This window comes from Pelophylax lessonae, assembly GCF_965119305.1.
Source record: "Pelophylax lessonae genome assembly, chromosome: 8".
In the NCBI taxonomy this organism is placed as follows: Eukaryota; Metazoa; Chordata; class Amphibia; order Anura; family Ranidae; genus Pelophylax; species Pelophylax lessonae.
The window spans coordinates 80,774,393-80,799,997 of record NC_138775.1 but is presented as its reverse complement, the minus strand read 5'-3'; the positions used below and the strand labels follow the sequence as shown (position 1 = coordinate 80,799,997).

Here is a 25,605-nt window from a genome sequence, read left to right as displayed (position 1 = left end):
ATGCAGAGGGGCAAAACACCCTGTGTGCATGGATCAGAAGGGTTCTTTTACACAGTTTTCATTAATTTAGTCCCATTTTGTGCCCAGAAAAAAAAATTAGGAATACTGGTTCAAGTTAAGGTCCCTTTTACATAGATTAGATCCATTTTTCACAGCAGGGGATCTGTTTGCTGATCCCCTACTGAGCTAAGTGGAGTAGGGGGATTACAGGTTGGTGTCTGCCCCCCTTATGCAGGCACGGACACCAGCTGTCTGTTTACACCCGATGGAGGGTATTGGATCCCCTTTTGTTTGTTTTTGCGGGATCGGATTAGGCTTGAGGTAGGTGGGTGCAGTGTTAATTTCGTCGACTAAAACCGACTAAAACGTTTTCGTCGACTAAATTAACACAATTTTAGTCGACTAAAATATGACTAAAACTAAAACAATTCAGATGACTAAAATACGACTAAAACTAAAATGGCATTTTAGTCAAAAGACTAAAACTAAAACTACATCGAAATTTTCTGCCAAAATTGGTGCATGCTCAAAGCTTAATACCATAAATAATAACATATTAGATTTTTCACTCCAGGACCAGCAGTAGTATATAATGAGTTTGGAAATTGTAGAGAAATGCTTAAATAATGCATTACAAATCACAATTGAACTACACCCATTCGATTATAGATGACTAAAATGAGTTTTAGTCGACTAAAATGTACTGGAGTTTTAGTCGACTAAATACGACAAACTAAAACACTTGCAGAAGACTAAAATGGGACTAAAACTAAAATGCCATTTTAGTCCTAAGACTAAGACTAAAACTAAATTGAAATTTGCTGCCAAAATTAACACTGGGTGGGTGTAAAAGGGACACAAGTCTGTTTACATCCGCTGCTCCATAGAGGAGAACAGAGGGTCTGATTGAGTCCACCTGAAAAAACGGACAGGCGGACCTGATCTGACCGCTCGTGTGAAAGGGGCCTAAATCAGTTTACACATCCCTTTTCAGTTCAGTTCAGAATACATGTTTTTGCATCCATTTTTTACATGTCGGTTTTTTAAATTGAAGAAAATAGTCATAGGTGACAAAAGTATACACAAAAATATGTTTTTTCCCTAAAAACGGATGTAAACAGAACAAATTTCATTTATTTACATCCTGTTACGTCTACAAAAACATTAAAGTTTGCAGACCTTTTCCATTTTTTTTTTGTTGCGGACATAAATGGATTTGGATGTAAGCAGGCGTAAACAGAAGTACATCCATTCGCCCGATCACAGACATGCACTGTGGTTTAGTCTGGATCCATCTGACACACTGGTAGATAGATGTGGAAGGGCCCCAAATACTGTTGTAGGCTGACACACAAGATGTTTTACTAAGTGGTGTCAGTCCTGCCCACTGTCTTTTGATAAGCTAATCAATCCACTTTCAGATCTCAACAATATAAAGGGTAATCATTCTGTAGTCCAAAATATAGACCGCTAAATAGCCTCTGTAATACGCAGGTAGTCTGTAAAGGACACCTCTGAATTTTTGAAAAGATTTTGTTTTTTTTAAACTTATCAAACCTATAAATTAAAACGCTTTCAACTGTATATTTAACAGATAAAAAGGAAGCAAATAAGAGAAGCTGTTTTTTAACGTAAACCTTCATATTCTACATCTTTTACTATCCCTTTAAATCCTTTTCTAGTATCCTTTGACAAAAATACCTCAACCACTGCTCATAGCACAGCAGTGAGAGGAACCATTTACTCTGCATCATTAAAATGAAATATAAACATTTTAATGTCAAGGTGTGATTTTTACATTTTTAATGACCATAGAGGGGAATTTATCAAAACAGGAGCAGCTGTCTACAGCATCCAATCATATTTCTTTATCAGAGCTTAACTGAACAAGGTGAAGGTAGAAGCAGATTTGCTGCCACGCACAGCTGCTCCAGATTCTGTCTGTTCAGCCTGTTTCATACTGACCTCCACATGTGTAAGAGCAGTGTGAACAGCAATATTTAACAAAGCATGTGCAGAGCTTTCAGCAAGCTTTGTTGACATTTTTAAAGTACCATTCAGCTTTTGTGGTTTACACTCTATTTTTTCCTATTTCGGATGATATTTGTTCCCCTTTTTTTTTCTCCCTCTCTTTTTTTTCAAATTTTCTTACCATTGTGAGATCCTGGTATTGCTTTCTTTAAGATACTTCAGGTATGATTGCCTTGTACACTACTATCACTCTGATATGGTTTACTGTTCATTGTAATATTCTGTATTTGTATCAGTTGTACAAGTGCCTTATTTGATGTCTGTATTATTGGAGAAATTAATCTATGGGTTTATACAATAAACTTTTTTTAACTGATAAAAAAAATAAAAAAAGTATCATTCAACTCCAGTTTGTAAATGTTGAACACAGATTCTGATGGGAGTGCTGATTGCCACTTTAAACCAGCTCCTAGCAGGCTTCAGCACTTCTTGAAGCTTTCTGAAAGCCTGCTAGCAGTTTGTTTAAAGTGGCCATCAGCACTCCCATTAGGATCTGTGTTCAACATTTACAGCTCGTTTTACACTCCTGCTAAAGCCCGCATGTTGGCTGATGTCAAAGCTGGTCCAGGTCGGAAAAGATCACAACCATATGGTTGGGATCTGTCCACATGCCTGGAATAGCATCGGGCTCAGCCTGTCGGCAAGCTGCTGAGAGCCTGAGTTGGCCGCTCCTGCCCCCTCTACAATCCAGCCTTCCAATGAGAGTAGGAAGACAGAGCTCTGAGGACTGAGCAATCGGCTGTGTTTGATCGCTCAGTTCTCAGTCTTAGAGCTGGCAGGGGACAGATGCAGCATTGGATCGATGCTGCATCCACCTAGGTATGATTCAAGAAAAGAAATAAAAAACATTCCCATACTTCTCTTTTAATACACTATGTTATAATACCTCGTTTCTCTTGTTCTTGTTCCAAAGGTATGAGCACACCATCATCTTCATCCCGGTATCCATAATACTCAGCATCAATATCTTTCATCAGCTCAACACGGGTTTTCCGAGGCGGTGGAGCAGCTACAATAGAAAACATTGATCATTCACATAAAGAATGTTTCAACAAATGAGACAAATAACTATGAAAGACTTTTTGAAGATGTTCATATTTAGAACAGAATTAACAACACAAAATGTAATTTATAGATGACCAACTCTACTATCCTACAGATTAGCCAGCACAGTGGTGAAAAAGCATATGAATTCAATGTTACTGCCTTGAAATTCGTGTGTAGCCCATGAGTCCAATAATGGCACGCTATCGGCGAGTACTTGTCCGGAAATATCGGTCATACTTGCCGGTAAAAAACTGTTTTCGGTGCATTCCTACTTTCTAAACTTATTTAAAAAAAAAATGACAATAATTGAATTCCATGTTGGTTAAGCCCCCGTTCACATAGGGGCGATCCGACTTCGGGTGGCGACCTCCGAGAACGGGTCCGCAGCTTCCCTATGGAAGGCGACCTGCGGCGACCTGTGAGGCGACCAGGTCGCCTCACAGGTCGCCTCTATGTGAACGGGGGCTAAAGCTAAGAATAAAACAAATAGCACTGTGTTATTGGCTATTAATAAATAAATAGAGCCCTGCCTAATCTAGAAAAAAAAACATGATAATATAGCAATTTGGTATTCGACATTAAAAGTTTAAAGGGCTGTTCTGCTGCATTTTTTAAAGAGCGGTCATTGCAAAAAGAAAAAAAAAAAAGAAAAATAATCCCTGCTACAAACTCTTCTGTAATAACATGGATGAGCCCTTTAGCGCCTATTCACATATAAGCAATGCGGGAACCCTGCAAATCCACTGCGGGTTCCCGCATCGCACAACTCGCAGGCAGTTCACACTGCCATATGCAAAATGCTAGGGGTGTCAATACAAAGTTAACGACACCCCCAGATCAGTTTGCATATTGCAGTGTGAACTGTCAGTTCGGACATGAATCAGATTGCATAGATGTGAACACCCATGCGATCCGATTCTGGTGCGGACCAAAAAAAGGGTCCTGTGCGAGTTTGGTTCGAATGCGATGCGAATTTAGCCATACAATCTGTATGGCTGAATTCACAACGCACAGACATCCTATGTGATTTGCAGAGCAGTGCGCTGCGAATCACAAGCGATGTCTGACATTGGCTATGCGTGAAGCGGCAGTCAATTTCAGAACCCTTCATGTAATCAAATGACGGACCTACTTTACTGTGCAGTTGATATTTCCTGGGCATAAGAAAGGCTTAAGCCCACGGATAACATCTTAAGCAGGTTAAAGCGCAACTGCACTTTTGTGGAGTGTAACAAAAAAAAAAAAAAACCCCAGCATATAGAATTGATACACAAGCCATACTGTTATCGAATGTTGTTACAAATTACCTTACCCTTTCAATTTTGTGTAAAATTGAATGCAATATGGCAACCTGAAGGTGTTCCATACACCACTGGTGTACTCAACACCCCCAAAAACGTTTCCACCCCCAAACATTTCCTGCTTGTGTGATTGGTTTACTGATTTTTCCAGAAGTCTGCACTAAGATACAAGTCAGATTTTAGAGATTCTCTGCAACAAAAACGTCATTCTTCGTAAAATACTCTTAATCACGTCTAAAAGGATGCTGACACTGTATTTTCCTCATTAAAACAATGCATGTGCATGAGCTGAAAAAGTCACTCCCATTCAGCTTCACACTGCAAACAACAGATAACCATTTCTTCAGAGTAGAAACAGTTAGGGATCTGCAATAAAGTTTGCTAAAATACTTGCAATGTACATTGATCACCAAGAGGGGATTGTTTTTTTTCTCTCAACAAAAGTGGGGTTACTTTTTAACTAATATCATCCCATATATTTCAAAGCAGATTCATTTTAAAGTGTTGTATAGTTCATTTTTCCCCTAATTCAGATTTATGACAAGTTTCCTACCAAAAATATAAAAAGGTATAGTAGGTGACCAAACTCCAGATTTATATACAGACTTTGCAAAGATTCATCCAAATAAACAGAACAATAATTACCATGTGACCATATTTAAGATTAGATTATAATGAAGGCAAACTCTTTATGTGGATGGAGTAAACAATATACTACTGGGGTCCAGGGCACGCTGAATGTATTGTATGTAAGAATTTCTTATTACCATAATTTCCTTCAGGCGCTACCATTCATTTCAGTGACCATGTTAAAAATAAATCCAGCTATTCATCAGCAATACAATTTGAAGCTTGACATACAGTTTATAAATTATTTAATAGATGAATTTTTTTTTTTTTTTTTAGTAAGCTTTAAGTGCTAGGAAAACTCCAAGCAGAACAAAAAAGCTATACATTTTGTTCCATAAAAAGCCACCCAACACCCCCACACAAACTATCTTCACATTAGGCAAATCTGGTTTCTATGCCAGGGAAATACAGCTTCTGCTGTCCTTCCAGCCCACTGGGATGTAAGCAAAACAGGTCTGATAAGCACCGGCGATACCATATGTCTCGGCCTTCTACTCCAGGTCATTCACAAAACACACAGCTCCAGACTTCATTTTGTGAATGCCAAGGAGGAGAGGGAGGCTTAAATGCAACTGCAAATCTGAGGTCTATGAACCTAAAGATGGGACACAGTACAGTGGAACACTGACACATTAACAAGATTTGCCTAATGTAGTAGGATGTTTGCATGATGGGTTGGGGTGGCTTTTTAGGTTACAAAATGAAAAATTGCTTTAAAAGTATGAGTTTACCTTTCTTAAAAAATATCAAAGGCACATTTTGTGCAAAAAAAAAAAAAGTGCAATTATTATTTTTATAAAAGAAGCCTGAAAAGCATTGCACCCATAATCTGCAGATCACGGGTGCATTTTAAGGCTCCTGCAGACTGTCAGTGTAAGCTGTCTGCTCATACCTCGTACGGCAGGCAGTTACAGAATGAAAAGAAGCATCAATGAACTACCCAGAGCGCTCCCCAGCGCCCTGGTAGTTTATTGAGAACTACAAGCCATCAGCTGAAAATGATGTCGGTAATCGTAGTTCATTCATTCACAAAACACTATGAATGATGCAAATTGTGACAGTGGGTGCAGGTAGAAGATCCCCGACCCACTGTGACAATATGAACGGGGGTCAGAGACAGGCTGCAGGAGAGATTCCTGAAAACGCCATGTTCCCAAAAATGAAGTTATCCTTGAATGCTCGTAGGTTTTCTCTTCCCCAAGATCAACTTTAATTTAGGGACATATGTAGGAATAGATGGAATAGGGTTAAAGTATATGTAAACCCTAAATGTATAACATTTAGTTTGCTCTGAGCACTGTATATTAAAACAGCTGCCATTTTTTCCTATAAAATTTGTTTTCATCTTTATTTTTTCTACCAATGCTGCATCTCAAACAGCCACCGCTTGTGCATGTATTCTTGTGTTGGCCTTAAAGTGGATTACTTGATGGTAACAACAGCAGACTATTCCTGCAAAATGCATGCTGAAACAGTCCCTAATCATAATCAGAAGACCTGATCACAACACAGGAGCATCATTGGGAGACAGTGACATATCATTATCACCCAACAGGAAGTGCCTGAACAAGGACATTACAAGCAACACTATAAGGTAGGTTAAAGAAAGCTACAGGCTTTAAAATAAAGAATATTCCTGTTGAAAATTCATTAACACGGTAAAGCCTATGTGAGATTTTAGTGGCTTAGTTTATTTTAAAATTGTGTATGAAATCAGCCTTATTACAAAAAAAAAAAAATACTTCAGCCAAACTTTTTCTTTTACATTTTTAGCAAAGTGGGATATGGTCTGAACTTCTTTTGGGATTTAATTAATGCTCAGGTTTACTTGATTTTATATATATATATATATATATATATATGGTGCATTCCCATTAGTGGTGCACCAAAATTTCGGCAACCAAATTTTCTCATTTCGGCCGAAAGCGGGTCATATATGCCGAAAACCATAGCTGCAAACTGTCCCATTTTAGACGGGAAAGTCCTGCCAAATAGGACCTTGTCCCGGCTAACTTACTCTACCGGGACTTGTCCCCGCCGGTGGGGAAGCGTGGGGGAGGCTGGAGGGACCGTCTGACCTTTATTTTCCCCAACGGTGTCTCCCTGCTCCAGCCGCTATCTTCAGGCTCAGGATGGCCAGCGGGCGCCCTGCAATTGGGCGAATATGGCGGGGGCTGGTATATGCCTGTCCAGACACGGCGTAGCGTGGGTGGCGGTTTCTTCTGGAGCCGGGCCTCGCCCTCGCAGTCTCAGACCAGCGCGATCAGCCTCAGCACACCAGCCGCCTGCTGCTCCGCTCCGGACCCGACTGCGGACGCTTGCCCTCTTACTGTAAGTGAGTGCCTGCAGATAATTGTCACTAAAGGATCTGATGTAAGCCAAAAGGGGGGACAAGGAGTTTGAGAGCAATAAAAGAATAGAAAGTTAACAGAGTTACAGAAGTAAGTGACTGCTAGAGGAAGAGAGCAGAGTGCTGTTTATTAGAGAAGAGTGGGGAACAAAAGAGAGATATTGGAGAAAATGAGGGGACGTATTGGATGCTAGAGAGGGACTAGTCTCAGTAGTGCCATAAAACAAAAATTCTGTCTGGAAGAGAAAGATAGGGAACAGGGAGAGAATAGAGACACTGTCTGTGTTCTCTCCTTGTTCCTTATCTTTCTCTTCTAGACAGAATTTTTGTTTTATGGCACTACTGAGACTAGTCCCTCTCTATCATCCCAGGCTTCCCCTCATTTTCTCCAATATCGCTCTTTTGTTCCCCAATGTACTAGAAAAACTATTTTAAAATCATTTGGGGGGAAAAAAGTCATTTTCGGTTTTCGGCCAAGGGCATCCTGAATTTTCGGTTTCTGTTTTGGCACATCCCTAATTCCCATTGACTTCTAATAGGACATGGGTTTTTATGCTGCATCATTGATACACTTTCAGAAAATGCACGGTCTACTAGAAGTCAATGGGAGTGCACCTAAAACTCTGTGTAAAACACTGAAACAATCATGCTGCAACCAAACCGCAACAGACCGATGTGAACCCAGTCTAGATGGTCAGGTCTGCATCTCTATTCAGCAGATAAACCAAAGGTTTCCCTCTAACTCTGGCTTGTAACTGTGACAGCAAGTATCAGCATACAGCTAGGATAGTTGGAATTTTTAAACAGCAGATGCTGCATTTTGCTGAAAGAGATACTCAAAATAAGCAGGCTCCGTGTAATCTAATCTCAGGGCAGTGTACATCTCTGCACAGGCTAAATCTAATGCTCAAACCTTTGCATTGGATGTGAACAGAGAAAAATATGTTTAGGCTGGGTTCACACTATTGCAATGCGAGAACCAGCGCCGATCTAGTGCGGGTTCCAGCATGGCATCTCCCTTGCAGGCAGTTAACACTGCTCTCTGTGGGTGTCAATACAAAGTTAATGACACCCACAGATTGATTCGCAGATGGCAGTGCGAACTGTGAATTAGGACCAGAATCGGATCACGAGTGTGAACACTTATGCGATCTGATTCCAGAAAAAAAAGGTTCCTGCACCATTTCCATGCGAATGCAATGCGAGTTTAGCCATACAAACTGTATGGCTGAATTTGCATCGCATAGGCATCACAAGTGATCTGCAAAGCAATGCGGTGCGAATCACATGCAATGTCTGTGTTTGTAATAGTGTGAACCCAGGCTTAAAGTATATACAAAGACATAGATAAAAAAAAACTTGCTGTTTTTTTTTTGTGTTAAAGCCTAACTCCAGGAAAAAAAATAAATTCCACGCTTGCAGCAGTGCCCCCCCCCCCCCCCCCCAAAAAAAACTACAAAGGTAAATAGTAATTTAGATTAGGGGAAGAGAATTAAGGAGAAAACGCACTTTACTCCTCACTCCAGCAGGCTTCCTACACCTGCCCCAGCCTCCTAGACATACAATACAGGGTCTATGTCCCCATATTGTGCATAGTAACACTGAAGAACAGACTGAAGCTTTGGGCAGAAGAGGAGAGCGTTGGAGCCAGTTGGATTGAAAAATCAAGCAAGTTATAAAGCCTGTTTTGCAATCCCCTAGACAAAGCAAGCAATGAACCATTGCAGTGCAGTGTAGGTCCTGCTGCAAGGCTAAATTTAATTATTTTTTCATGGAGTTGATTTTTAAAGTACAGCACCATTGCAGTCATTTGATTGTTTATAACAACATCATTAAGATTTATCTAATTCCGCATGTGAAACACTTATCAAACCAGAGAAGAAACCCACACATCAGAAAATACTTACGTTCTTTTTCAAACAGCTCACGCACGCCTGGCAAATCTTTGGCTGCTCCAAAATACTTGTAACCACGGTTTCCTGGGACCTCTTTCCCTTCATGGTCCAACATTTTGGGACCTATACGCTGAAAGCACATAGATGGGACAGTTTACAGCTTTTCTAGCACAGGAGTAAAAGACCCCTCAAATGTAATGAAAAAGTATATGTTATGCCAAGGAAAGCATTAGGTACAAGATCATTTACAAATAAAAAAAAAATCAACAAGATTGTTATTGATGCTAAAGCTGAATTTTACTGCACCAGCAGTATATGTATGAGAGGAAATGGGCTAAGTTACCGAGAACAGAAAAAAAAAAAAAAAAAAAAAAGGAGGCAGAAGGGACTGGATAAGTCTGCATGTAAAGAAATCCCCTTTAACTACTGCAATACTGGACACTTTCACCCCTTTCCTGCCCAGGCCAATTTTCAGCTTTCAGCACTTTCGCACTTTGAATGATAACTCAGTCATGCAACAGTGTACCCATATAACATTTTTATAATTTTTTTCACACAAATAGAGCTTTTTTCTGGTGGTATTTAATCACCGCTGGGTTTTTTTTTTATTTTTCATGCTATAAAAAAGGAAAAAAGACTGAAAATGTTGAAAAAAAGCATGTTTTCCTTAGCTTCGGTAATAACATTTTGCAAATAAGTAATTTTTGTTTGTTGGTGGGACACTGGCACACTGTGACAGATGTTTTTATGCACTGGTACACTGTAACAGATATTGATGAGATACTTGGACAGATGGTGCTTGGTGTACTGTGTGGGGTTGGCTGCAGTCTGTGTGATCTGTGTAGTTGAACACTAAAATCATCAGCCACACACACACAGATGTGACAGGCTGCAGCATCGCCATCTCCGTTTACACAGTGTGAAGGCTGTGGATGGACACAGCCACCACGTGATCGAGATATACTCACAACCAGGTGGGTGTGCGCTATGTGTTGTGTTTATATTTAGTGGATGAGCTCCCTTTTTATCATGTATAGGTAATCTGTTCTGTACCTTGTAATCCGTTCACAACCATTGTGGCTGTGTTTTTGTGATCGGGAGGGCCAATCACAGAGCCCATGTCCTGATCTGCGATTTGCTGTGTCCAAGGGATACAGCCTTCACAGGATCGTGCCCCTGCGCGGCCCATGTGCTGACGTCAGAGCAGCGAAGCTCCCATCTGATGGTTTATGTGCAGTGGCTAAGTGGGGAGCAGTTAAGGAACCCATTAAACAGCAGAATTTCATGTCATACCCAAAAAACACGTAAATAAATACTGCAAAATACTCCATAGACAAAACAAGACTTAACTTACTGCGTAATCAGGACCCCCCAGTTCTTTAATGCGGACCTCCCAATGTCCCTTTTCTCTGATTAATTTATTAATTTCATCATTTAAATCTCGGATCCTAAACTCTCCAAGGCCAGCTGAAAGCAAAGAAAAATTTAACAGTGAGACAATTGGACAAAGCAGACCCAAAAGACAGCAATATTAAATACAGTAAATCTGAACAGGGGTATAATTGTATTACTTTTGCAAACAGAACAGAAGGATTAGAACCCTAAGGCCAGCCATAAACAAATCTCGAATCTCGGCCGGTTTAGCAGGGCAGACTGCATGTGCCAAGTTGATCAATCAGCTTGGATACTACCAGCCTGCAAGATTTTACATGCGATTATCACTAGCGGCTGGTATAGCCGCAAGCAACAATCACGGTTCCCTCCCAACAGAAACGGCTTTCCCCACTCTAAGAACACAATGGCTCAGCAGGAGGGGTTCCTCTGTTAACACTTACTGTTGATGGGGGGGAATCAAGCAAATTCCTTTCCTGAAAGAAAGTCCCTCAGTGTATGGGCTGCTTAGGAGTTGACATTCATGAAACCCAGTCCCTGCTGTCAGGATACAAAGACTTAGCGGGGAGGATTCCCCCATCCACCTCGAATGTGTGGATGGGGGAAAACAATTAATTTTCTTTAGTTCAACAAACTGGATGCAGAAATTCCAGCATACTTTTTTTTTTAATAACGGGGAATATTTGGTGCCATAGGGGGAAGGTATCAAAGTCCACTGACTAAACAAAGTCATGGGAAGTAGTCCTAAAACAGGGCAATTGGTAGTCCATGCTGACCAACATGATCAATGGAGGATGTCCACTCAGAGGCTGCTTTGTCCAAAGAGCAAGAAGCAACTCTGAAAAAAGGGTACAAGGAAGAGGGACAAGAACCACCTAAGTGTACCTTTTTCAAATTCTAGCATCTCCCAGTATTACTTTACCGTTTCTCCCAGTACTGTGGGAAGACAAAGATAATATCCTCACCAGGAAATGTAAATTATTACATTTAGCGACAGCTTTTACTTGATTTAATTTGGTTTTATTCCTGCAAGATTATTTTACAGTCACTTTAGATGTGGTTCCAACAAATCCAAACTTACCATTTTGAATCTGTGCTACTTTCTTTGAGATCTCACCAATAATCTGTTTCAAAAAAGGTTAACATTTTTTTTAATTTAGTTTCAAGACAACTTTCATAAACATTTCTATAGCTGTTCATATTTCATTTAAATGTACAAAAAAAAACTTGTAGAATATGTGACCTGAAATGCAAAACAAAATTCCTTCTATAAAACATTTAAAAAATTAGATTGCTAACCTCTATAAAAAAAAAAAAATAAAAAAAAAAAAAGAAGAAGTTTCTCGGGGTTTGCTTGAAGGTGAAAAAATAATTCTAAGGCAGCATATACATTCATTATTTTTTTATTTTATTCAACCAGCAGTTTCCACTACAAAAAATGATCAGATTCTCCCATCTACCCATACAATGTGGAAGGGGGAATCCTCCCACTGTGCTATTGAGTTCTGAGGGGAGAATCTTCCCCGCCATCAGAAAATGATCAGTGCTGCCAGCATTAGCCGGAGACACTGATCAATCGGGAAAAACCCGACAGGCGGGTTGTACAGACGTTGATTGGTAGATTCCCTTCTGTACACTCAGGTTGTCCATACATGGATTGAAATTCGGCTGGTCTCTGCTGAACAGGCCGTGTTTTGATCCATGTATGGCCGGAGTTCTGCTGAAAACTCCAACTTGCCAAAATCTCCAACCGCATCGATTCCTGTGACTCTCTAGCACAAAAAGTTAGAGATTTTGACGTTTTGCCTTTTTCACAGACCATCAGCAGCTTGTACACTACGGTGCACGACCAGCTGCCTCTTTACAAAGAACGACCGGTAAGGAGGAACAAAGTTGTCGCTGCCTTGGAGGCAGCCATGTTGTTAGTAGCTGGAGTTACTAACAGTGTGCAGTCAATATAGGATGTACCGTAGTGTACAGGCTGCCGGTGGTCTGCGAAAACAGCAACTTGTCTAAATCTCTAATTATTTCTGCTGTAGAGTCAACGGAAGGGACGTGGTTGGAGATTTTGGCGAGTTGGAGTTTTCGGCAGAATACCGGCTTAACTATGTGTTTTCCAAGCACTGAAAAAAAGAAGAAAAAAAAACAAAAAAAACTCCACAAAAAAAGATTAGCTTATATACTGACCATACAAAAAAACCCATATCGCAGTAAAACAAGAAACCCTTCTGGAGAGAAGACATTTTTTTAAAACTTAGGAGCTGTGTGTGTCCAATACTCCTTAGCTTATTATACATTGGCCGGTGTGATATAATAGCAAAAAAGCTCTACTCCTGTGTGCCAATAACAGCTTTCCCAAGCCTGCTTCAGCTGTGGGTGATAATGAACAGTATGCGGGACATATTAAAGTGGTTGTAAACCCTTAAGTGGGGTATACACTAGTAGAAAATCTGCGGAAAATTCCCGTCCGAGGTAAAATCGTACGATTTTCGGCTAGTGTGTACACAACTTTCAGCAGCCGATGCTGACATTTTCAACGAAAAAAAAACGGAGGGACAAACACCAAAATATTTATCGTCCGTCCCCAGACGACCAGTTTTCGTTTAATGTATATGCAGTACGTCCGCGAAAAATCGGATACAAAAGACCGCGCATGATCTGAAGTTGCTGACGACCCGGAAGTCTAGAAACAAATGTCCCAAAAAAAAAAAAATTTGGACAAGAAATTTTGTGAACATTTATGCACGGTCAACTAAAAACGGTTATGAACGCTGAGCAAGAAAGAGAAAAATCGGAGGATATTTCGTCTGATTTCCGTCAAGTGTGTACGGGCCTTTATAAATGACTGGCCTCAGGTGATACACAGAGACGAAACAAATCCTCATACATAAGTTGCACCTGCTTATCTGCAAATTCTTCAAAAGTGCAGAATTTATAAAGCTTGTCTGAACGGTCAGAAAAAAGGGGGCAGAGAGCTAAAATCACACTGCAGAGCTCAGTGATTGGAGGGAAGAGACACACCCCCCTTCACACAGAACATAGCTATAGCTGTCAATCTGCTGGAGCTCCCTCCCCAGTCATCTTTTTTCGCTTGGTGTCAGGAAAACTTGTCAGAAATGATTCATGCTGATAGAGGAACGAAGCAGCAGACAGAAATGGAACCCAATGTTCTTAATTGAGACACACTACAGAAGAATAGGCTTTGTTCATATTTTATGTCTAAGCTTTACAACCACTCAAACTATAAACAATGCCGCGCTAAAGATAGAAAATTGGAAAAAAATTGGTTCAACATGTGTTATAACACATAGTAAAATTGCAAAAATTCGGTACAAATATGTAAACGTATAAAATAGAAATAACAAGAGTGCATATGTGCAAAAGTCTTTCAAGTCCAATGATGCTTTCACCTTCTCAATGAAAAAAAGTGCAATGGTGCAAATAAAAAAAAAAATAAAATAAAAAAATGGCAAAGTGTCCAAATCAAACAATAAGATCCATTGATGAGAAAAGAAATTCTGTGATACAAAATAGGAAAAAGGATAGGAAAAAGGAAAGACACCGCCAGTGCTTCAATCACTAAATGAAGAAAACTTGGGAGCCCTTACTCTAATGCCAGTGGCAAAAAAAAAAAAAAAATCGCATAAGCATTGGGTATAGAAGCCTTGTTGAAACGACCCTGGATGTCCCTGGATGCTCATTTATGCAACTGTTGTAACATTGTCTGAACGAGTCTGAAGAGAATCCTCCAGATCCAACAAAAAGTGCTCACTGCCCGCTGGACAGTGAATAACTCTCATTGGTTTGAAGACATCTGGGCTTCTCTTGGGGACCAGGTCCCCTGGGCTACTCTGCTGCCTAGATGTGCACCCCAACCAAAGTGACTGGCAAGAATCTTTGTCTTTGTTTTTGGAGTAGTCCATTCAAGGCCTTTGCACAGGTTGTGCTAGGTCTGCCACCACCTAAGGGATCTCTTGATGCTCAAGGTAAGGGTAAATCCAAAGTCCAAAAAAAAAAAAATAAGTATTTTTAATTCCGTTCCAATTCCTTATTAGAAAGGCCTGCAATGGACATTGGTGGAATCTCGCCCAGGGGACTGTGGGAAAACAGGATGTCATGAGGCCCACTACCTGAGACATTTCCCTTAAAGTGACTGATTGATTGTCCTGAAGCTTTGACACTAAATCGGTCTATCTCTAGAAATTTTTCCTTCCACCGAGGAGATCTCGTACCCTAGGATTTGTCTTGATTGATCAGCCAACCCAATGCCTGAAGCTCCGCTGCTAGTTGGTGATATGATCCGGCAATCAAAAGTAGATCGTCCAAATAAGGAATGATCGTGATCGCGCTCAAGAGTAAGAAAGCCAAGGCTTCTGCTAGAATGTTCGTACAAATTTTTGGTGCCTAGGCTAGGCCAAACGGCAGAGCCTGACATTAGAAACGGCTTACCTCTGAGCCCATCTTGACTGCCAATCTGAGACATTTTTGAAAAGCCAGGTGAATCGAAACATGGAGAAACGCATCTCTGAGATCCAGCATGGCCATAAAACAATTTTGATACAGGAGATTTCTCACCGAAAAGATAGATTCCTTCCTGAAGTGCTTGTATTTGAGAGATTGATTCAGGGTCGGAAAATCAAGGATCAGGCGAAATTTGCCTGATCGCTTTTTTTAGAGCGAAGACATGAATAAAATCTCTGCCCCTGCTCTTCCTGGGGAACCTGGGTGAGGACTTTCTGTTCCCAAAGATCTCCAATTAATAGACAAAGTGCATCCGCCTTTTCCTGATCTTTAGGTAGGCTTGTCACTAACAGCCTCGTGGGGGGGGGGGGGGAGGGGAAGTGATGCGAACTCCAGCCTGTAGCCATTCTGGATTAGATCCAGAATGTACTTGCTGGTGGAAATTGCTGTCCATTGTGGGAGAAAGTTCCCCAATCCAACTCCCACCAGGAGACAAGAGTCATTGAGGCTTGGCGGTTTTCTGAGGAGGATTAAATAGTATCGCTCCTCTTCCCCTGCCCTTGTGCCCCGTTTTTTTGGACGGTTATCCCTGTCAGGTGCTTGCTGCCTCCAGGCCACTAAAGGAGCTGCAGCCACTTGTTCTCCTTCTAGATTCCAGAAAGGCCTTCTTTTTGTCTGAAGTGCGTTCTAGCACCTTCTCTAGGCCCAATCTGAAAAGATGATCCCCTGAAAAAGGGATACAGCAAAGGTATAGTTTAGACACCGAGTTCCCTGTCCATGTTTTTAGCCTCAGGGCTTGTCTGGCTGAATTCACCAATGCAGCGGATATCTCACAGCCAACTTCACTGATTCTGCCGAGGCATCTGCCAAAAAACTTTCAGCTTAGAAAAACAGAGAGAATGATTTTAAAATCTGTTGCCTTGAGGTCCCGGATGACAGGTGTGAATGAAGCTGGGAAAGCCAACACTCCAGATTTCTTGCAACTCAAAAATTGCTGCTTAAGCTGGTTTTAGGCTGATAGAGGTAGAGTCCCAGGCTCTGCAAAGTAGGACATTACCTCTTTTGTCCATGGGGTCTTTCAGAGCCCCCATATCATCGAAGGCTAAGTCTGATTTTTTAGAGAACTTCGAGAGGGCTGCGTATAGCTTTTGCACCTTATTGCAAGGTTGTGTCAGGGTGCCAACAAACCACACCACACAGGGATGCAGGTAAAATAAAGCAATTTATTGGAGCAAACATCAATAAACGCACAGAAAGAGTGAAGAAGTGAGAGCAGAAACAAGCTGGGGTCAAGTCCAGAAGCGGGTAGTCATCCAAGCCTGGGTCAAGTCCAGAAGCGGGTAGTCATTCAAGCCGGGGGACGAGTCCAGAAACGATAGTCTACCGATGCGGGGTCCAGAGCCAGGAGAGTCATCAGCCAAGCCAGATCATACACAGAACACGGAGAACAGAAGACTGCTAGCAGAGATGCATTTTGGAGCACAAACGCAAGGGCAAGGGCAAGGACTGCAACCATTCAGGTGATAGATATAGTCAGGTGTGCAACATCATCACTGTGTGACACCCAGGCAGCAGGCAAATGATGATGCAATCAGAGTTTATAAGAGGCAGCAGTCATCACATGTCCAAGATGGCTGCCAACAGGAGGGCAAGGTAAGAGCTTGACAGGTTGAGACATCTTCCTCAACGGGGAATCTCCTTTTTAAGAACCGAGAGAAAAAAAAAAAAAAGGCACTTTTCGGGTTTTGCCATTCCAATTACAGGGAATCCACCAGAGAGCTATGGACTGGTCTCTTAGCATGAGATCCCTCATACATCAGGTCATGCATGGATAGATGTACTTTTCTTCTTCAATCTCTAAGGTGTTGTAAATGGCTTTAAGCAGATCGACAACATCATCAAGAGACAATTTGTATCTTAAGCCCCTGGAGGAGTCACCCTTCGACCTGCGAAGAGGCTTGGGATCTGGGATCCTCCTCTGGGTCCTCTCTCCCACACCCCTTGGGTGGGGACAGATATAACAGGTACCGCATGAACGTGTATTTTCTCTATCAAACCTTTAATTGATTTAAAGGTTGAAACAATTTCATCCTTGACTGACGTCAGAATTTTGTGACATGCAGTTACAGATTCGTCTTTTACCAGACTATCCACACAACTACGGCTAAAGGGCTTTTCCCACACAGAGCTTAGCCTAGCCGCAAAAACAGCACATTTTCTTTTGGGGGCCGCCACCTCGGTCTTAACCTATGTCAAGACAGGAGACATAAACAGCATTTGAGGCCAGGCCCTATTTGAATACACCACTGTGCAGGATAACAACAAAAAGAGTACCCCTGACTACTAAGACTATGCAAATAGCCCAGGTCAGTAAAAGAAAAAACATCTCCCAGGTACATGCCAAAAGGACCCAATCCCCAGCTTACCTGAGAGGAGCAACAGCCGTTTCTTCTGCCTTTGAGCTCGCAGGGTTGTCCATGCTGTCCCCTAGGTGGTCTTTTCATAGCCTTGCAGGATCACACCCAAATAGCACCAGCAGCCCGATCTGTTTGCTGCCTGCGCCACTTTAAATGATGCCGGAACCAAGTGCCTCTGGTGCCCGCGGATGACGTCACTCGGCCGACCAACTGCCTATGCAGCTTCCGGTTTAACCAGCCTGGAACGCAATGGCTCCGCCCCCCGCCAGAAGGGACACGCCAGACTAAAAGCTCCTTACACAGCAAGGCACGCCAAGCCGGCTGGGACACATGGGAGGTGCTGGGAATCCATCAGCAGCTGTCCTCTCTCTACCCAAAGCAGAAGGCAGCCAAACCACAGTTCCACTCCACTTCTCCAAGGAGGGATCGTGCAGGCAATAAAAAAGGTACAGCCATACCTTTTCAGAAAAGCTCCACCAGACAACCTCTGAGACCTAGAGCTCCCAGGTTCCTTCATGTGCAACATATCCTCCTGGAGGAAACACTAATACTGAGGTGTGGGCCTGGAGGACCGCCTTTTATTTTAATTGGGGTACATGTTTCCTGTCCGGAGGGAGGAGCCCTAGGTCTCAGAGGCTGTCCTGGAAGACGATTGAAGAAAAATTATTACACATGCCAACATTTTTGGCGTTGGACCTGGAGGTGTTCTGTATCCTGTTGGCCTCCATAAATTTAATTTACTAGTGGTTTGATTGGCTCACTGATTTTCTCAGAAGCTTGCAGTAAGATACAATTCAGTTTCTAGACTTTCTCTGCAATAGAAATGTAATTTTTGGTGAGATACTCCCGAAACTTTTAAAGGGATTCCAACACTGCAACTTTTCTCATGAGAACACAAAGTGAACCAGGTGATTATAATGAACCAGACCCTCCCATTTAGAATCAGTATCCAAAGGACATGATGAAACAGACGGCTATTATCTCTGAAGACCAGAAACACACAGCAATGCACATTGATCACCCACTGTTTTTTTTTTTTTTCTTCCTAACAAAAGTGGAGCTACTCTTCAAAGTAACTTTAAAGGTGCCAGAGTATGCAGTGCAACGCAGTTTGTTGTGTAAGACTGCGCAACTGCAGACTGTGTCTACAGTCAAAAGTGCCTATAATGGGCATACAAGCATCCACAGAGCAATGTAAAAATCTGGAAGTTTTGAGCTTCACCGTCCCCGCAGAGAGTAATAAAGTGGTGTTTGTTTGGAACATTACAGCTCGGCTATCCGAAGGGGAGATCTATTGCTCCTTGATGGTGTTTTCTCAGTTTGGACCTCTGAAGCTTTTCCCAAACGCTGGTGTTGCTGACCCTGGTTATTATGCAGTTGTTAGATATTTATCATCACAGAGTGCCAAGAAAGCTCATGTAGCGTGTGACAGGAAGTCTTTGTTTCAGGACACTCCTCTAAAGGACATCCTGAAGGGGCCCCAGTTCATATCCACTGGCAAAGCCTTTTAGACCCCTGGACTATAAGGTCTTAAGGGTTCCACGCATTCTGGTAAGTGGACTCACTTGTGGGGAAGAGGGCACTTTTGGATCCACAAGAACCACTTGAATTCACTTTGAAGCATTTTGGATCACGTGTGATCACACTATTATCTGCACAAAAAACTATTTCACTGGACACTTGCTTAATAAAAAATTTTATTATTTCACTGGGCACTTGCTTAAATAATATATTATAATTTTATTATAAATTGAACCCAGTTCAATTTATCACTGGGAATTGGATATCACTTATTTATTGATTATTTGCTAATTTTTCATTATAGAATTTGTATGAATATTTGTGTCACTAGATTTAGATTTACACTGTTTCAGCACTGTGTTATTTCATGCATTAATGTAAAAAGGTGAATTGGTCTGATGAATTCAAGAATAGTTTGAGGAACACAATAACAAATTTTAGGTGTTGACTTGGCCTCTATAATCTACAGCAAACAGACTGCACTTTGCAAAGAGCAGTTGCTCCAGAGCTTAGTAAATGAGGTAACTCTTCACTTTACAATGAATACCCAATCACATGCAAGGAAAATAAAAAAAAAAAAAAGCATTTTTGCTCGCACATGATTGGAAGATGGAAGTCAGCAGAGCGTCTGCTCATTTACCAAGCTCTGGAGCAAGTGCACCTACACTTTGCACAGTCTTTTTTCCTTTAGTAAATCAACCCCAAAGAATCTGCTACTGACGGCTTAGTGCCAGATACCACAGCATATCTTTAGAGGTCTAGTGGAGTCCATACCTTGACGGGTTATAGCGGGTGGTCATAATGTTATGGCCAATCTGTGTACATTAAAAAAAACACTTAAAGCTCCATACATTTCCTTTATACGTTACCTGTCTTCTCCACTTCTCTGCTTTTGGCAGTTCATTACATTCAGAAGCAAGAAACGGCCTTCGTTCCTGAATGAAGAAAATAAAAGTCATATATTGTTTAAGAATAGTAAAATCACAGAAGGGAAATCCTATATTGTTCCTCTGAGTGGGCCTGACAAAACCATTGTTGCATTTTTTTGCACACCTTTAAAAAAATAATTTAAAGCCTGAAAATTAGTTAAAATCCCCAAAACAATATTTTCTAAAGATAAAAAAATACTGGTGGTTCCAGGGATAATTAAACATTCTTACCACCTACATAGACTGAAATTATAAAGGTCAAAACTCTTCCACAATTGAAAATGTTACCGTATTTTCCGGCGTATCAGATTACTTTTTAAAGAGGAAGTAAACCCTCCTCTACAACTTGTACCTATAGGTAAGCCTATGATAAGGTTTACCTATAGGTTCTGTAAATATCTCCTAAACATGCACCGTTTAGGAGATATTTACCTTAAATGCCGCCAGTGACGTCACTGGCGCATGCGCTCTGAAGGAACGGCCGATCGTGCCGTTCCTTCAGAGTCCCGTGCCGTGACTGTCGACTGTCGGCTCCCGCGCGCGTGACGTCACCGCGGCTCCGGCCAATCAGATGGCCGGATGCCGCGATCCCGCAAGACGGGCGACTGGACATGTCGCCCGTCATAGAGGTGAGTGAGCGGCACGGTGGGGGCTCGTTCTAAGGTAAGTATTGCATAATGAGCTAGTATGCGATGCATACTAGCTCATTATGTCTTTCTCTTGCAGGGTGTAAAAAAAAACAAAAAAAAAAACAAACGAGTTTACAACCTCTTTAACATCAAAAAATCCCCCAAAAATGGGGGGGGGGGGGGTCGTCTTATATGCGGAGTATAAAAATCTCCAAGGTAAGCAAGTAGGTGTAATCTCTGAAAGCGCTGGCTAGATGTGCCCTATTAATCTCCAACGTACCGTAAGTACCGTATGAGTAATCTCTCATATATCTCCAAGGTACCGTAAGTATTACCGGTAGCTGTAATCTCTCAAGGCGCTGGCTGTCTGTGCGGGAATCCTGTACCGGTAAACCGTAGCTTCGGCTACATACACTATAACGCGCTAAGCCAATCACGGTTAACGATGTATTCTATTATTAAATACAAAGCCTGCTCGGATTGGCGGAGTCAGAGAGAGTAACATCCGCCCACCTCTCTGAGTCCGCCAATCTGAGCAGGCTTTGCATTCAATAATGGAATACATCACTGACCGTGATTGGCTCAGTGCGGTATACTGTGTGTAGCTGAAGCTACGGTACATATACCAGTACAGGATTCCCGCACAGACAGCCAGCGCCTTGAGAGATTACATCTACCGGTAATACTTAAGGTACCTTGGAGATATACAAGAGATTACATTTACGGTACTTACAGTATACCTTGGAGATTAATAGGGCACAGCTAGCCAGCGATTTGAGAGATTACATCTAATACTTACGGTACCTTGGAGATCTATGAGAGATTACATTAACGGTACCTAAGAGATTAATAGGGTGTTCAATGGTGTTGCCTTGCCTCGGAAGGGGTAGTCTTATACGGCGAGTATAGCCCAAAACCTATGTTTTAACTTGAAAATTAGGGGGTCGTCTTATATGCCGGAAAATACGGTACTAAATCTTCATCTTAATAAATAGTGTTGTGCCATTAAAGTGCTTTTAACCACTTAAGCCCCGGAAGATTTTACCCCCATTCCGACCAGGGGGTATTTTGCGATTCGGCACTGCGTGACTTTAACGGACAATTGCGCGGTCGTGCGACGCTGTACCTAAACGAATTTGGCGTCCTTTTTTTCCCACAAACTGAGCTTTCTTTTGGTGGTATTTGATCACCTGTGCGATTTTTTGATCACGCGCTATAAACAAAAAAAGAGCGTCAATTTTGCAAAAATAACAATATTTTTCACATTTTTTTATATGAAATTCCCCCAAAAAAAATGTAAAAATCAAAATTTTTTAACATTTTCGGCCAATTTGTTTTATGCTACCTATGTTTGGTAAAAAAAAAAAAAAAAATCGCAAAAAGTGTATTTTGATTGGTTTGCGCAAAAGTTATCGCGTTTACTAACAAAGGGAAAGATTTTTGTCATTTTTGTTGTTTTTTTTTAATGCGTAATGGCGGCGATCTGCGATTTTTTTTGCGGTACTGCGACATTGCGGCGGACAGATCGGACCCTTGACTGACATTTTTGACACTTTTGGGGTTACCAGTGACATTTCTACAGTAATCAGTGCTATATATATGCACTGTTACTGTAAAAATACACTGGTAGTGAAGGGGTTAACTTTATTTGGGAGGGAGGGGCTGTGTGTGTCCCTAGGGGCGTGCTTTCTACTGTGATTGGCTGTGGCTTCAGCTGTAAGGACACTGATCAACGGATCTACATAGTAGATCCATGTGATCAGTGTCTTTGCAGCGAGGAGAATGACAGGCAGCTTGTTTACACAAGCTGCCTGACATTCTCCCTCTCCCCCGCCGATCGCCGAGTGGCCGGCGGACATCGGGTCCGCCGGTCACACGCGTGGGGGGGGACCGTGAACACGCGGGAGCGTGCTTCTGGGGGCGCGCGCTCGTTCCCTAGACCCTCACAAGCAAGCAACGTAGCCCTACGCTAGTTTGCCTGTGAGGGGCTGACCGCCGACGTAGATAGTTGTGCGGCGGTCGGCAAGTGGTTAATACATGTATAGATGAATAAATAATATTAGGTGATTGTAGAATATATAAAAAATATATATAAAAGTGCCCCACTAACCGAAGTGTTAGTGGGGCACTTTTATAGTAACCAAAACTTGTGAATAAATATGCATAATCGCTGACTATATAAATATATATATAAAATCCAAATAATCTGGTAAACAATGCACTCTTGAAAAGTGCCAATAATGCTATGAATGAGCACCACCGTGATCAAATTGGTAATTCACTTCCCAGTGAAAGGTGATTAATGAATAGTCCACTTCAAATGTGAAAAATCTGTGATAAATAGATCCTGTGATGAGTCACGCCTAAACCTCAGACACCCTGTGTGAATGGGTACTCACCTCAACTTCAGTGACCTCGCACTTAAGCTTGGTATAAAAGGGCAGTGCACCCTCTCAGGATCACCCTCTTTGGGGTCAGAGGTGGTTGATCGATCCCCCAGATGAGGGTCCTAATCTGGTTAGATTCCCCTTATGATGATCGATCGATATGCCATATAAAAGAAGGATCACCATTAGTGCTTATATCTTTATTAAAAGGTTCAATTTATTAAAATAAGAGATGTACTCACATTTTTAAGGTGCGGGAGTGCACCAAACTCAAAAAAGCATACGACAGTAATGCACAGTATAGGATTGCAACCAGGATAAGTGAATTAACCATTTGATCACAGTGGTGCTCATTCATAGCACTATTGGCACTTTTCAAGAGTGTGCATTGTTTACCAGATATATATATATATATATATATATATATATATATATTTTCAGCGATTATGCATATTTATTCACAAGTTTTGATAACTATTGTGCATGTGTTTTAACACTTCGGTTAGTGTGGCACTTTTATATATGTTTCATATATTTATTCTACAAACCTAATATTATTTATCTATCTATACATGTATTAGGGCCCTTTCACACAGGCGGACCGTTCAGATCCGCCTGTCCGTTTTTTTTTTTTGCCAGATCTTAACGGTCACCCCCATGCATGTCTATGGGGCATCGGATGTCAGCGGAGACATATCCGCTGACATCCGATCCGTCGTCAAATCTGGATGGATGGAAACCCTATTTTCCATCCGTCCAGCGGATCGGATGAGAACGGACAGACGGTCGGTTCCCACCCGATTCCCCCATAGAAATGCATGGGAACCTGACAGCTGTGTCTCCGCACACAGCATGGAGACACAGCTGTCATCCTCCTGCTCAGCGGAGGATCGGCGGATCGATCCCCCGCTGAGATAAACGGAGTCCGTCTGACGGACGGACTGTGTGAAAGAGCCCTTAGAAGCACTTTAATTGCATGACACTATTTATTTATTGAATCCTACACTTATGTGAGAGTGCTGTGCTCGCTGAAGTTTGTAAATAGTGCTTAGTCTTGTTTTGCTCGCAGGAATTTCTTTATTTTAAATCTTCATCTTACCTTGACTTTACCGTCTTCAAGCTGTGCCTGGCGAAATCTCGCCAAGGCCGTCCTAAAAAAAAAAAAAAAAAAGGATCAATTATCAGTTGGCAAAAAGGACTATAGATATTCAAATTTTTAGTAGTCCCTAAAGTCAACAACATGTAATCTTCTGGTACCTTTGGGTACCCTAATTACTCTTTCATAAGTGTATGCGCCCCACCATTCTCTTTTGGTAAGGTGCGCATACACCTTAAGACTGATGCTGTCCTCACTGAGCGCCGGACTGGATGGCTATTTAGATCGCCGGCTCTCACTCACATGTGTTCGTTCAAACTGCTTTGTGCCTTGATGCTAACCTGTCTTGAAGCTCTCATGCTTGCAAGCATACCTCGCTGTCGGAACCACGCTGCGCTGATCCCTGTATCCCGCTACCGGATCATCCGCTCTTGCCGAACCTCTCCTCTGCTACATTGCTATTAGTGATAAGTACCCCACAGGGGAAACCTCTATAACCTTCATACTAAAGCTTACACTATCTAGCTCTGCATACTAAGGACTATTACTACATCTGCATTATCTAAGATTGCTAGCTCTTGAGCCTACTACCACCTGTTCTTGCACTGGGTTGATCTCTCTTGTATGTCCACCTGCTACTCTGTCATCTGCTACCATACATGATTGCTAAACCTATCTGCATCACATCTGCTACTATCTTACTTTCAAGAACATTTCCTTTCAAGTGTCTGTCATCTACCATCTCTACCCAACCTGTCTCTTCAGCCTATCATCACTGTGTTACTATATACATAAGTCACTCTAGGAAACATCTTATTGAGTGTGTGTATTTACTTGCTGAATTGAGATCATCCACACATGATGAGTCATTGGGAGTTGGGATTGGTGTCTCAGCGTTTCTCTACATGACTACTGAAGTGGAATATTTCTGCAGCTGAAAATCCACATCATACATAAAACGCAGGAGCGCTACACAACATGGGTTCTAACCTAATAGCACAATATTCCTTAGACTTACTAACAACTATGTAGTGAGAAAGACTATCTGACCAATTTATGCAACTTGTGTCCAAACAGGTAAGTCTTCACATTATAATGTTCTTGGTATATCTAAAGAGGATTGTACAGACTGTAGTGCGTGGCCAGCGTAAGACTGCAGTAGCTATGCTTGGGTTCATGACTATGTGTAAGTGTGATAAAACATGACAAATATGGACAATCTATAAAACAAAGCACAGGAACTCTAACACTGTAATTTTAAGCTTGCAGGAAAGGAGGAAAAATGGATGGCAAATGAACTAGACATTCAGCTGAGAGCTAGAAGGCACATATTGGTGGACAGGGTATCTGACCACGGCCTTCAGTCATTTACCACCTGCATTGCACTGCAGCCTACACATTGTTAAGGTTTACATGTTGGTCCTGAATCCAATAGGCAAGAGTGTAGGATTTGTTTATGCTGTATGAATGTATTTTTTAGCACAAGCATTTACACATCATTTTTCTAGTTTTAGTTTAC

The 25,605-nt window shown here is 41.7% G+C and overlaps 1 protein-coding gene across 1 annotated transcript in view; it reads right to left on the bottom strand.

The window, feature by feature from the left end:
• ISY1 (ISY1 splicing factor homolog) overlaps positions 1-25,605 on the bottom strand; it is a gene marked incomplete at its 5' end in the record, with an annotated part of 53,110 nt that overhangs the window by 17,714 nt on the left and 9,791 nt on the right. The window contains 6 exons of the mRNA XM_082265957.1: positions 2,918-3,040; positions 9,267-9,384; positions 10,609-10,721; positions 11,728-11,770; positions 19,915-19,980; positions 24,090-24,141. Of these exons, the coding sequence (XP_082122083.1) occupies positions 2,918-3,040; positions 9,267-9,384; positions 10,609-10,721; positions 11,728-11,770; positions 19,915-19,980; positions 24,090-24,141 (515 nt within the window). The remainder of the gene's footprint in view (positions 1-2,917; positions 3,041-9,266; positions 9,385-10,608; positions 10,722-11,727; positions 11,771-19,914; positions 19,981-24,089; positions 24,142-25,605) is intronic.